The 12,726-nt window shown below is 45.6% G+C and overlaps 2 protein-coding genes and 1 long non-coding RNA gene across 3 annotated transcripts; 2 read left to right on the forward strand and 1 right to left on the reverse strand.

Annotated features, from left to right (window-relative positions):
* Positions 1–757: 757 nt before the first annotated feature.
* Positions 758–6,036, forward strand: psmd3 (proteasome 26S subunit, non-ATPase 3). The gene is made up of 12 exons (XM_017440866.3): positions 758–1,073; positions 1,694–1,884; positions 1,983–2,123; positions 2,265–2,401; positions 2,480–2,670; positions 2,752–2,855; positions 3,264–3,378; positions 3,621–3,740; positions 3,835–3,938; positions 4,017–4,172; positions 4,998–5,048; positions 5,790–6,036. Exons 1-12 carry the CDS (start codon positions 884–886, stop codon positions 5,865–5,867), a joined length of 1,578 nt encoding a protein of 525 aa, XP_017296355.1. The 5' UTR covers positions 758–883; the 3' UTR covers positions 5,868–6,036.
* Positions 6,037–6,178: 142 nt separating this feature from the next.
* LOC112449921 lies at positions 6,179–9,644 on the reverse strand. Its single transcript, XR_005233867.1, has 3 exons — positions 9,508–9,644; positions 8,497–8,678; positions 6,179–8,389 (listed from the first exon to the last, which is right to left on the reverse strand). It is a non-coding gene; the product is annotated as an uncharacterized LOC112449921 (long non-coding RNA).
* LOC108250808 lies at positions 9,566–12,379 on the forward strand. The gene is made up of 5 exons (XM_017440855.3): positions 9,566–9,763; positions 9,983–10,140; positions 10,226–10,336; positions 10,641–10,772; positions 10,854–12,379. The coding sequence occupies exons 1-5, from the start codon at positions 9,730–9,732 to the stop codon at positions 11,046–11,048; spliced, it is 630 nt and encodes a 209-aa protein (XP_017296344.1). The 5' UTR covers positions 9,566–9,729; the 3' UTR covers positions 11,049–12,379.
* Positions 12,380–12,726: the final 347 nt, after the last annotated feature.

Consider the following 12,726-nt stretch of genomic DNA (forward strand, 5'->3'; position numbering starts at 1 on the left):
CACTTTGAGGTGATGTGTTTTCCCACATTTTATTTGAGGATTGTCTCCCAAATGCATTTGGTTTTATCTTTGTAATGACCTGTTTTCTCTCTGTTTTTGGTAAAATAAATATTTAAATTTAAGGTATTCTCTACTTACGGTCTCTTTCCTTCAACCAACTCGGGTGAGGTGAAGGAGGAGGAATGCAGGTGAAAATCCTTACCTCAACACTTTGTTTATTAAAAAGTTCCAAATTTAATCATTTAATTGTTATTTAAAAGGTTGTATAACAGATTGTATAACACTGACAAAAAAATTGTTTAAATCTAACACCTCACCTTTTTAAACAACTTTAACTCTCTGCCTTATAAAGTTATTTGCTGAATGAATTACATTTATATTTTAAAGTTGACTTCTTTCACCTTAGCAGGAATAAGGTATGAACTATCTGTTTTTCACCACTTTTGGTGTTCTGATTCAGTTCAAAATCTTTAAATATTTATCCTCAAAAGAGGATTCAGAGGAGCTGATATTGATTTTAAATTAATTTCTTCTCTTTTTCTCATTATTGTGATGGTTTTGAGTCTAACTCTGGCCCTGTCTCTCCTGGGTTCTGATGGTTCTGTTTCTGGTCCTGTCTGTCTTTGTTTCTGATGGTTCTGAAATATAAAGATATAAATAAATATTATATTACAGTGCCCTGACAGAATCGAGCTATCTGTTATCGACTATTTGCGCATGCGCTCTGGTTTTCGTCCCCCATCTGTTATCGACTCTGCGCATGCGTTCCAGTCCTCCCTCAGCTGCTTCTGCCTGTAGATTTCTGTCCAGTCATTGTGCGGATAAAGTTTAGCGGCTCCGCTCAACAAACCCGTTTAAACGCCACAGTTTGTTCCCACACAGCATGAAGGAGACGGCGGCCAAGCGGCGGGACAAGGCGGGCGGCCGGGACCGGGACTCCAAGTCCGACAAGTCCAAAGAGCCGAAGGAGGCGAAGGAAGCGGCCACTGAGCCGCAGGACGTGGAGATGCCGGAGGAAGACGCTGCTAACGCGGCCAAGCAGCCCAAAGAGCAGGACAGCCTGACACTGGAAGGTAAACCCGGGTGAAAATGCTCTGTCAGAACCGGGGAGAGGAGCTGGGACAGGTACCGGTTCGCTGCCAGGTCCTTTCACCGCGAACAGCGCTCCGCCACCGGCCGTTAGCATGTTAGCATGAAGCTAACTGCTGGCAGATGTCAGAAAACGTAAACCGGTAGAAAAGAGCCGCACAAAACGAGTTAAGATGAGTTTACTTTCTGATCTAGAATTCCTCAGATCAGATCCAGACTCAGAACCAGGTTGAGACCAGTCTAGGACCAGATCCAGACCCAAACCTCCTCAGTGAGTGTAAACAATGAGGCAGCAGAACCGAGAAACTGGGCAGATCTGTTGGAAATGTTATCCACGTTAGGATTTAAATGGTTTCCCTCACCTGGTTCCTCTCACCTGGTTTGATTTCCTTCCATCAGTCTGGTCAGAAACAGCAGTATTCTTCAGGGTTTTTAGACGTTGTTGAACTTTTCTCTGCAGCAGTTTTTGTTCCTCAGATGAAGAACAGAGACTCAGGATGAGATGTTCAGATGATCTCTGATTAACTGTATAAAATGTGTGCAATTATCACTGAGCTTCTGAAGGTTTAAACTCGGCCTGCCCTCTTCATCACCTCCTCCTCAGACATTAAGGAGCATGTGAAGCAGATCGAGAAGGCGGTGTCGGGGAAGGAGCCTCGCTTTGTCCTGCGTGCGCTCCGAGCGCTGCCGTCCACCAGCCGCCGCCTCAACACCAACGTGCTCCATAAAGCCATCTCTGGCTTCTTCACCAGCAACGCCACCACCAGAGACTTCCTGCTGGGCTTCCTGGAGGAGGTGACGCCTCACAGCAGAGCTCACAAACAGGATCTCAGATGTAATTTTCTGCAGTTTATCAGTGGTTTTCTGATCGTCCTGTCTCTGTCCTTTCTCAGCCCATGGAGACAGTAGACGGAGACGTCCAGTTTCGTCCGAGGACGGGGAAAGCAGCATCGATTCCCCTGCTGCCGGAGGTGGAGGCGTATCTTCAGCTGCTGCTGGTGATCCACCTGACCAACAGCAAGAGATACACCGAGGTAACTCCGAGCCTTTCTGTCCTCAGTCTGTCCGCTGAACTTTTCCACCATGTTGGGACTTTAGGTTTCTGTCAGAGGTAGAACACGTCTCAGCTGTGGTGAACCTCTGCTGGGCTCTGATTGGTCGGTTTGTTGTTTCAGGCTCAGAAAGTGTCAGACGACTTGATGCAGAAGGTCAGCTCGAAGAACCGCAGAGCTCTGGACCTGGTTGTTGCTAAATGTTATTATTATCACGCCAGAGTTTACGAGTTCCTGAACCAGCTGGACACCATCCGCAGGTAAACACCCACCGTTCTGCTGGTGACCGTCAGCCATTAAAACCATCAGACGCTCAGTCTGTCTGTCTGATCGCTCAGCTTCCTGCACACACGCCTGCGCACGGCGACGCTGCGGCACGATGCCGACGGTCAGGCCGTGCTGGTCAACCTGCTGCTGAGGAACTACCTGCACTTCAACCTGTACGACCAGGCCGAGAAGCTGGTGTCCAAATCCGTGTTCCCCGAGCTCGCCAACAACAACGAGTGGGCCAGATATCTCTACTACACAGGTGAGCCGCACCTGTCCCTCGCAGGTGAGGTGATACCTGTACGGGCTTGGCATTTAATCTGTGTCATGTGACCTCCTGCAGGTCGGATCAAGGCCATCCAGCTGGAGTACTCTGAGGCCCGCAGGACTCTGACCAACGCTCTGAGGAAAGCTCCACAGCACACAGCAGTGGGCTTCAAACAGACTGTACGCTCACACACACACACACACACACGGTCAGGTATGCAGGGCAGGCTGAAAGTCTCACCTCTGAATATTTTATCCAAAACACACAGAATCTGTCCAGTAAAAAAACATAAATTACATCAAACTGTGTAACACCCCATGCATTCACGTCTATATCTCAAACTCAAAGTCACTCTTGGTCACTTCCTGTTTCTGTTCTGTCCAAATGTTTTCAGAGGAATCTGGTTCTGAATCGGTTTAGATGTTTGCTGCATCAGTTTTTACATGTTCTGTGGTTTAAACATGGGAAACAGAACAAGCTGTTCAGTGTTATTGCAGGGTCTGTATTGTTACTGTTAAATCTTTACTTTCTGTAGGCTTCAGAAGAGTACACAGTACAATAAAACATCCGGTTCTGTTCTGTTTCAGGTCCATAAGCTGCTGATCGTGGTCGAGCTGCTGCTGGGAGAGATTCCTGACAGACTTCAGTTCAGACAGCCGTCACTCAAACGCTCTCTGATGCCCTACTTCCTGCTGACTCAGGGTCAGTTTCCAGGATTTCAGACTAAACTTTATCAAATATGTGCTTAAACATCAGATCAGTGAGGGAAGTGAAGCTGCAGCTGCTTCTGATCCAACAGAGGGTTCTACAAAACTGACCCAACTTTTCAAAACTTTTCTAAGAAAACAGGATCATTGCTGTTTTATCTTAAACTTGTTTAACATATTTTAGCTATTCTTATCAGGATAATCCTGACTGTGTGTGTGTGTACTCGTGATGCTCAGCTGTGAGGACAGGTAACCTGGCCAAGTTCAACCAGGTGTTGGAGCAGTTCGGAGAGAAGTTTCAGACCGACGGGACGTACACGCTCATCATCCGCCTGCGACACAACGTCATCAAGACCGGTGAGCCAATCACACGCCTCCTCTGCTCTGACAGACCAATCACTGATGGTTCCAGGTGAGTTACCTGTGACATCATCGCCCTGTGTGTGTTCAGGTGTGAGGATGATCAGCCTGTCGTACTCGAGGATCTCCCTGGCCGACATCGCTCAGAAGCTGCAGCTCGACAGTCCGGAGGACGCCGAGTTCATCGTCGCTAAGGTAACCAGGGCGTTAATAACACTGAGTCTGCACTGATGGGAGGGGGCGGAGCTAACGTGACTGGACTGTTTCCTGCAGGCGATCCGCGACGGCGTGATCGAGGCCAGCATCAACCATGAGAAAGGCTTCGTCCAATCAAAGGAGACCATGGACATCTACGGCACCAGGGAGCCTCAGCTGGCGTTCCACCAGAGGATCTCCTTCTGCCTCGACATTCACAACATGTCTGTCAAGGTAACGAGTCACTGACACGGGCCTCGGGCGTAAACCAGCTCTGGTTCTGGAGCTGTGGTGTTAGCTGTCAGTAACGGAGCAGAACGAGCTCAGAGTAAAAGCAGAGATCAGCTGCAAACAGCGGGTCCAACTCATGACTGTCTGCAGGATCAGTAACATCAAACCCATCTTCAGTCAGAAATCTGGATCTTTCAGGTTACACACACGCTGACCCAGTTCTGACTCAGTGTGTCTCTGTGGCGCCCCCTGCAGGTGTGAGGTGGAACAAACAGCTGCTGCTCTCACAGAGGCTTTAAAATGTCCCAGCAGTGCTGAGAAACATGAACATGTTGCAGTTAGTTTGAGTTTAATTAGTTTTCCTTCAGTTTATAACAGAAACCAGCTTCATTCTGCTCTGAGTCACAGTTTAAATCAGCTGCTGGATCAGAATAAACACAACCTAACAGAACCGAACCAGGCCAGCAGCGTTCCTCAGTCTGATTGACCTCTGACCTCTGCAGAGAGTCAGATTCAGATTGGTCTAATCATGATCTCTGCTTTGTTTTATCTTCAGATTTTAAACCTTTGTCTCAGCAAACGGCTCATCTCTTGTTGTGGAACCGGTTCTGATCAGGTGTAAAAACTGAGGATTTAAAGTTCAGAACCTCCTGTGGTTTCAGAGCAGAAATGATTTAAACAAACAGAAGAAGTTCCTCTGGTTTTACTTTGAAAAGAAGCTTTTAACTTCAGGATGTTTAGTTTGATAGAAACTCAGAGTTTAAGGACATCGAGACCCGAAGGCGTGTTCTGGGGAAATAAATCAGACTGATGTTTCTCCTCCTGCAGGCCATGAGGTTTCCTCCTAAAGCCTACAACAAGGACCTGGAGTCTGCCGAGGTAACACACACACACACACACACACTCACACACACTCACAGATAAGGAGGACATCTGATCCAGTTCCCTCCTGAGATCTTTGCTTTAAAGCTGCTGCGGATCAGAACAAACGGGCCGGAGCTGAATGACTGATGGATCAGTCCTGTTCAGACCAGATGTGTGTTAGTTTAACTGATCTGCTGACAAACAAACAAACAAACAAACTCAGATTATTTACATCAGCAGGACAAGCAGCAACACGTTGGCTCTGAGAGACGTGATCTTCTGATGTTTTTCTGCTGGAAACCAACCTGAAACTAATTATTTAAGTTTATTATTGTTGTTATCATGTTTCAGGTAAACCTTTGTTTATTCTGTCATTAATAAACCAAACTACAGATGTTTTAAACTCTGAAAAACCTGACTTTAAACCTGTAAAACTGTCAGAATGAGATTATTTTATTGATTTCATTCATCAGACTCAGGCTGTTGGAGAGAAAAGTCGCTTAAACAAACCAGACTGATTAAAATCAGAAACTTTCAGCTGATTTAATGAAAGCATTTAAACTTTAAACTTCCAGCTGTGTTCTGGTTTTAAAGAAGGCAGGTGAGGCGGATCAGACTTTCTGGGATTATTTTTATTCAGAGAAGTTAACATTTGTTCCGACCTCTCTGTGAACTCCTGATGAAAGCTTTAAATTGTTGTTTCTGTTTATCTGATTTTAGTTTTCTCTCTTTTTCTCCTGTCTGCGGTGAGTTCAGGAGCGTCGGGAACGTGAGCAGCAGGACCTGGAGTTCGCCAAAGAAATGGCCGAAGACGATGACGACAGCTTCCCATGAGCCTCTCTGCTGACTTCCTGTGCAGACAGGAAGTAGCTGTGTGTTAGCAGATTAGATCAGTTATTACCCACAATCCCCCTCTTCCTTCTTGTTTCTGGTGATGTTGCAGCTCCGAGTTTCACTTTGCTGCCGTTTGTTGTTTCTGACAAATAAATCCTGTTTTTGTTTACTCTGTTTGTTTGTGTTGGATGAGATCAGGATAATGAAAGTCAGGGTTGATTAAACCTGACTTCACATGCTGATAAGAAACAAAACTCCAGTTCTGTGTGGGATCCTCCAACCGATGAGCATCTGATTTATTTATTTATTTATACCTGGTCGATCAGCTGACGGCCGTTTAGATAAAAATAAAAAAAAGTCTGGACAAGCGGCCATGTTGATGTGAAATGTTTACTTCAGGGTCGTAGGAAATATCTACGCTTAAAGTGTGGCTAAAAAAATGGCTCCATTTAAACCTTTTTATTCCTTTTAGGCTGAGATTTACAGTGAGAAAAGTCTTTATTTTATTAGTATTCCTGCAGAAATGTGGAACATGTCCAAGTCTTAAAGTTCCCACATTACCTGAACACAACATCTGTCAATCACATCTGTCAGCCATGTTTCCCTCGGCTGTCATCTGAAGCCCTGCCCCCGCGCCAAGTCAGGACCAAAACAAAAAAAGAGAAATGTATTTTAAAATAATAATGAATTTCATCAACATTCACTCTTTGATTTGAATATTTTTTTGTTTTTTAAGGATAAAAATTTGACTTTTTTATGGCCCTGTTTTAACTCCGTACAACAGATTTATTTAAAATTTCTTTTGTTTCCATGAAATGTTTTAAGTGACGCTGAAGATGTCAAGTTTCAGGACAAAACTTCTTGAGTAACAGAACCACATGGACCCACAGAACCTCGTGGAGTTCCATTCACAAACGTCACTGATGACCCGGTCCATCTGGGTCGGACCTTCACTCAGTGGAAACCTGGAGCAGACGGGTCAGAATTCCAGATCTTTGTTGGAAGAACTGGACCCAAGAGGAAAAGGAGCATCCAGACTGGTTCTGTGGTGGTTCTGGACTCGGGTCAGGGTTCTGATCCAAAACCACTCTGCTCACATTCCAAAGGCTGAGGAAGAAGACGGGAGAAGTTCTGGTTCTGTCCTGGCCTGAAACTCTTCGTCACCTGGTCTCCTCATCCTCAGAACCTCTCTAGGTTTGTAGAAATAGAACCTGCAGAGGGCAGAACCTGGACCTGCTTTTACTGGGTCATGTTGCGGCCTGAACACAGGACATGAAACAGGAAACATCTGGAACTTTTTTTCTGACAGGTTTGACTGAGTTTGGAAACCAGAAACGGTTTCAAGTAAAAACAAACTGCTGAACCAGAGCTGACCCCTGACCCCAGAACTGACCCCAGAGCTGACCTCAGAGCCCAGAGCTGACCTCAGAGCCCAGAACTGACCTCAGAGCCCAGAGCTGACCCCTAACCTCAGAGCTGACCCCAGAGCTGACCTCAGAGCCCAGAACTGACCTCAGAGCTGTCCCCAGAGCTGACCCCTGACCCCAGAGCTGACCCCTAACCTCAGAGCTGACCCCAGAGCTGACCTCAGAGCCCAGAACTGACCTCAGAGCTGTCCCCAGAGCTGACCCCTGACCCCAGAGCCCAGAACTGACCTCAGAGCCCAGAACTGACCTCAGAGTCCAGAGCTGACCCCTAACCTCAGAACTGACCCCAGAACTGACCTCAGAGCTGACCTCAGAGCTGTCCCCAGAGCCCAGAACTGACCTCAGAGCCCAGAGCCCAGAACTGACCTCAGGGCCCAGAGTTGATCCCAGAACTGACCTTAGAACTGACCCTAGAACTGACCCCAGAGCCCAGAACTGACCTCAGAGCTGACCCCAGAACTGACCCTAGAACCCAGAGCTGACCCCTGACCCTAGAGCTAAGAGCTGACCCCAGAGCTGACCCCAGAGTCTAAAGCTGACCCCAGAAGTGTCCATAAACCAACCTGTGAGTCGGCCTTTTACCTGCAGCTGATCAAATAAATCAATAAGAGCCTGAAATGAATCTGATCCTTCCTTCCTGCAGCTGTTCTTCATCAGGTCCTGAGAACACATCAGTTGTTAAATCTGTGTAAACAAACTGAACAAATAGTAAAGATGATGTAAGAAGAATAAACAGAATCAGTTGGTTCAGATTGTGAAAGACAAAAAGACGTCAGCTTGTTAAAGCCGCTGCCGGCGTGTGTTAGAAGGGTTCATCCAACAGGAAGTAAAACTCTGAGTTTCCTGCCGACTTATAGGATTCCAGGATTTCTTAAAGAGCGCCACACATGATGACACACAGGAGGAAACTAACACACCCGGTCCAACACGACTGTTGTTTTCCTCAGGTGAACCAACACACCCTAAACATGCAGAATGCCTCACCTGTGTTCCTGGGTCATGACCCCCCCACAGGCTCCACCCCCACCAGGAGAAAGGAAGACGACCCCGTGGAGCTCAACTCAGAACGTCTCATTTAAAGCTCCTCACGGGGTTCTGTTTGACTCAAAGGTCAGAGGTCAGTTTGTCAGAACTTCCTTCTTCGGTGTCGTCATGTTTCTCTTCAGGAAATCCTGGAGTACTTAGTCAGCAGATGGACTCACAAACACCACTTCCTGTTTCATCACCGAGCTGCAGAACCTTCTGGGCTTCGGGTTCCTCCAGCCTGAAATGAAACAAGCTGCAGGAACGTCAGCCGGGCCGAGAGCCGGGCGGGTGAAGAACAAGCCTCCTCAGAAGGTTGGAGCTCTGTCCAGGATGAAGGGGGAGATGTTCTGCACAGAACCTGGGAAACAACCAGAGGAAACACAAACATAAATCTGCAATCATATAAATAAATGTTGTTTAACTGGAGGATTGTTGCTTCATCGTGTTCCTGCAGAAAGAATCAGATGGAAACAGTTTCCTGCAGCTGAGATGAGGCGAAGCTCCGTTTCTCCTCCTCAGACTGAAGATCAAACCACCAGCTGATCCTGAGTCTGTCCCACCTGATCAGGAGCAATCTGAGACTAAACCAGACTCCTGGTTCTGAAGCTCACTAACACACGAGTTGATTGGATCTAAAACTATCAGAAGATGTTTTGTTTTTACATCAAAGAACAGATTTGTTTCCTAACCCTAACAGAACAGTTTATACTGGATTCAAATAAAACACAATAAAAGATTCAATCTAAAGTTTATGATGTTCTTTAAATGTTCTTTGTTTTGATCTCAAAGAGTCAGAAGATAAACTGATGGAAACAAACTCTTTCATTAGTCAAACAGTTTGAAATGCATTAAATAAAGAAAATGGACTTTTTAGGTTCAGTTTATTTAAAAGGACATTTTAAACAAAAGCTGTACAATAAGAGTAACCAAAAAACAAAAAGTATGTAGAATAAAAAGTACAATAAATTGATTTTAGAGCTACAAAATGTGTTTTTGTAGATTAGTTTTTATTTGAATTTTTGTTTTTTTTCCAACAGATTAAAAGTTCTGACTCAGGTTTGACTAAAATATGAAGTTAAAAAGTTTAAAATGAATCATCAGTAACAATAACTTCCTGATTTGAATTTGATCCGTTTCTCTGAACGGACTCAGACTTCAGCGGAAAGGTGTGAGGTCACGTGACTCACCTGCCGCCCTCCCCCCTCCCCGTGACGCAGTCAGGTTTTCAGAGACTTCGTAACTTGGGGATTACGGTGTGACTCCAGGATGACTCCGGGCTGAATCCGGTCCCCGTCAATGGAAAACCCCGGAGCTGAGCGCGCGCATAAAAGGTCCAAACGGACACAAATGGAAGCTGAAACCGAACTTCCGGAGCTGCGAGGAGGACACGAACCGAGACACGGACACACATGGCCCCCCTGACAGACATGGACTCCTGGACAGGTAGGTCCACACCTGAGACACGTGTCCCGAACCTGCAGGGAGGCTTCAGACCTGATCCGAGTCTGGACTCAGAGACAGGAGGGCTGGTACGGAAGCCTGGTGGTGCCAAAACCAAAATAAATAAAATTAGTTTATAAATGCTTTAAAACTCATCAGTAACTGATTAAATCAGATGTTTTCAAGTTTCCATTTAAACTGAAACTCATTTCCTGCTTCCAGCTGTCTTCCTGCTGAGCTGCTTCCTGTTTACGTCTTCGGTCCAATCAGCTCCCGTCAGCTCTCCGGCGTTCCAGGAGACGGCCACACGAGCGAAGACTCTGGTGGAGAAAATCCTGAAGAACGTTCCTGCGGCGCACAGCGCCACAGTCAGCATCCAGGTAAAGGGGTCTGCTGGGACGGTGTGCTGGGCTCCTCCTCGTCCTTCTTCTTCTTCTGTTCCTAACAGCGTCCTGTCCTCCTCAGGGTCTCAGCCTGGAGTCCTCCACTCAGTCGTCAAACCTGCAGATGATGGAGGTGTCCCTGGGAATCCCTGCGTCCCCCGTCCTCAAGAAGCTGTCGGACCACTTCACCCTGGTCAGTCTGCGGGTCTCCGGGTCTCAAGGGTTGGGGGTCTTTTATTGGTTTCTGCTGGGCCTGAGAGACTCTGGTCAGTCTGTAGGGTTCTTGGGGAGGGGGGGGTCTTTTGGCAGTTCCTGCTGGGACTGAAGTGATTCTCAGGAGAACCTGAAGGTCTAGTCTGTTCAGGACATCGTTTGTCGGCTGGTGTTCTTCAGAAGGTTCTGTGGATTGTTGGGTTTCTCCTCCGATCGTCTCAGATTCAGTGTCAGATGGTGATGCGATGATGTAACGTGATGCGCTCCTGTGTCGCCCCCTACAGGAAATGTGTGTTAGTCGCATGCTGGCGGGCGTTCAGATGTACCAGAACCTGCTGGGGGTTCTGTCCACCAGCCTGAGCGGTCTGGAGGACCTGAGAGCCGACCTCAGAGACCTGCTGACCCACATCAACAAGGTGCAGCTCCAAGTCACATGATCCGATTTCTGCTCATGTTATCAGGCTTCTGATTGGCTAACGTCTCTCCGTGCGTTTCAGCTGAAGGAGGCGGCTCAGCTCCAAGTCGACGGTTCGGATCAGAACCAGGATCTGGACCTGGCCTCTCACCTCCAGGACAGCTACAGTTCCCAGGTGGCGGTCCACTTAACGCTGACGCAGCTTCGGTCCTTCTGTCACGACCTGATCCGGACCTTCAGAGTCCTCACCTCCTACAGAGCTGCAGGTACACGCTAAGCTCCGCCCACCAGAGACAACTCCACGCTGCGTTTGAGGACACACGGGAACGTCTTTTGTTGACCTTAAAGACCTCCTGAAGGATCCAAGCCGACCTGTTCGGACCAGAACCAGAGGATCTGATTATTTCTCTCGTGTTTCTTTGTCTGAAACAAACGGACCCAACACTGTTCATCAGAACCACAGCGGAGGAGCCAGAAGGTTCTGAAGGTTCTGATGAAGAGGATGGTTTGTTTCTTCAGAAAAAAACGGCTCATGTCATCAGGTCCTTCACTCTGAAGTTCTACAGATTTATTATTGATGTCATTTTACTGAAACTAAAGGTGGAGGACTAACACCAGAACCCTGTCTCTGCACCGGATCGACCCAGCAGAACCCTGGAGCTCTGGGTTTGAGTCTCAGCACGCCGAGCAGCAGGAATGTGACATCAGCCTCAGGATGTTTACAGAATTTCCAGGAATCTGATTGTGATGGATGATCTGCAGGACCGGACCTGCTCAGCGCTCAGTCAGAACTTCGCTCCGAGTTCTTCTTCTCTGCAGGTTCTGTAAGAACCCACTTCATGAACAGAGAACAAGCTGACCTTGGATCAGAACCTCCTGAGACATTCAGCCCAGTTCAGCCTTAAAGATTTAATCTGCAGCAATAATTTCATCTCTGATCAATAACAGAATGTTTTAATATATTTATTATAAATTAGTTTTATTTAGTTGATATTTAAAAGCTTTAACTGAGATCAAACTAATATTCAGTTTAATAACTTTAAACTTTATTTTTCAACATGACAGTTTTTTCACAGGAAACAAAAGCTGATTCTTTTATTCTGAAGCAGCAGCAGGAAATGACATCATCATGATGTCACAAAATTTTGTGTTAAACAATGTCATGTGATCATTTATTTATTTTATTTATAGCAGTTCATCAAGCAGACTTTTAATCTGATAATCCACTGTTTCCTGTTATAAACAGAAACTTTAAAAAATATTTATTGTCTGTAAAACGAGCCGCAGTTTATTTATGTTTTTATTTATTAAGTGTTTATTGATTGTTTTTGTTTGTTGTGAGAAACTGAAAACTAGAATAAGGTCAAAGGTCAGAGGAGAACGTCCAAGATGGAGACGTCTCTGTGTTTGGACAACAAGCTGTGATGATGTCAGAGGACTGATGATGTCACATGACCAACTGATGATGATGTCACAATATGACGAAGCAGCTTCCTTTGTTTTTCAAAATAAAATGTTTTGCAATAAGATCTATTGTCAAATTTCAAAATTCACAACAAACAGATGAAGTCTTGTTGTATTTCAAAATAAAATATCTGTATTTAATAACAAGATGCATTATTTTATATTCAAAATAAAATACCTGTTTTCTTACAATAAGAACTTTATTCTTTTTATAGCTTATGATGTAATTTAGATTTTTGTTCTGAACTGAAACATTTGTTCTGTGAAAACACAGAGCTGACAGCAGAGACATAAAAAATAAAAACAACAGAACAGTTTAAATATAACCGGACTGGATTTTAAATCCCAGGTTTAGTCAGATCTGTGAAGAATTAAATGAACATTTAAAAGATTTCAAATAAAAAACAGACGACAGGAAACAACTTCCTGTTGACTCCAGAATAAACTTCATCATCGATCTGATGAATATCAGCTGTTAGGTTTATTTCAGT

This window comes from Kryptolebias marmoratus, linkage group LG12 (assembly GCF_001649575.2).
Source record: "Kryptolebias marmoratus isolate JLee-2015 linkage group LG12, ASM164957v2, whole genome shotgun sequence".
Classification (NCBI taxonomy): domain Eukaryota; kingdom Metazoa; phylum Chordata; class Actinopteri; order Cyprinodontiformes; family Rivulidae; genus Kryptolebias; species Kryptolebias marmoratus.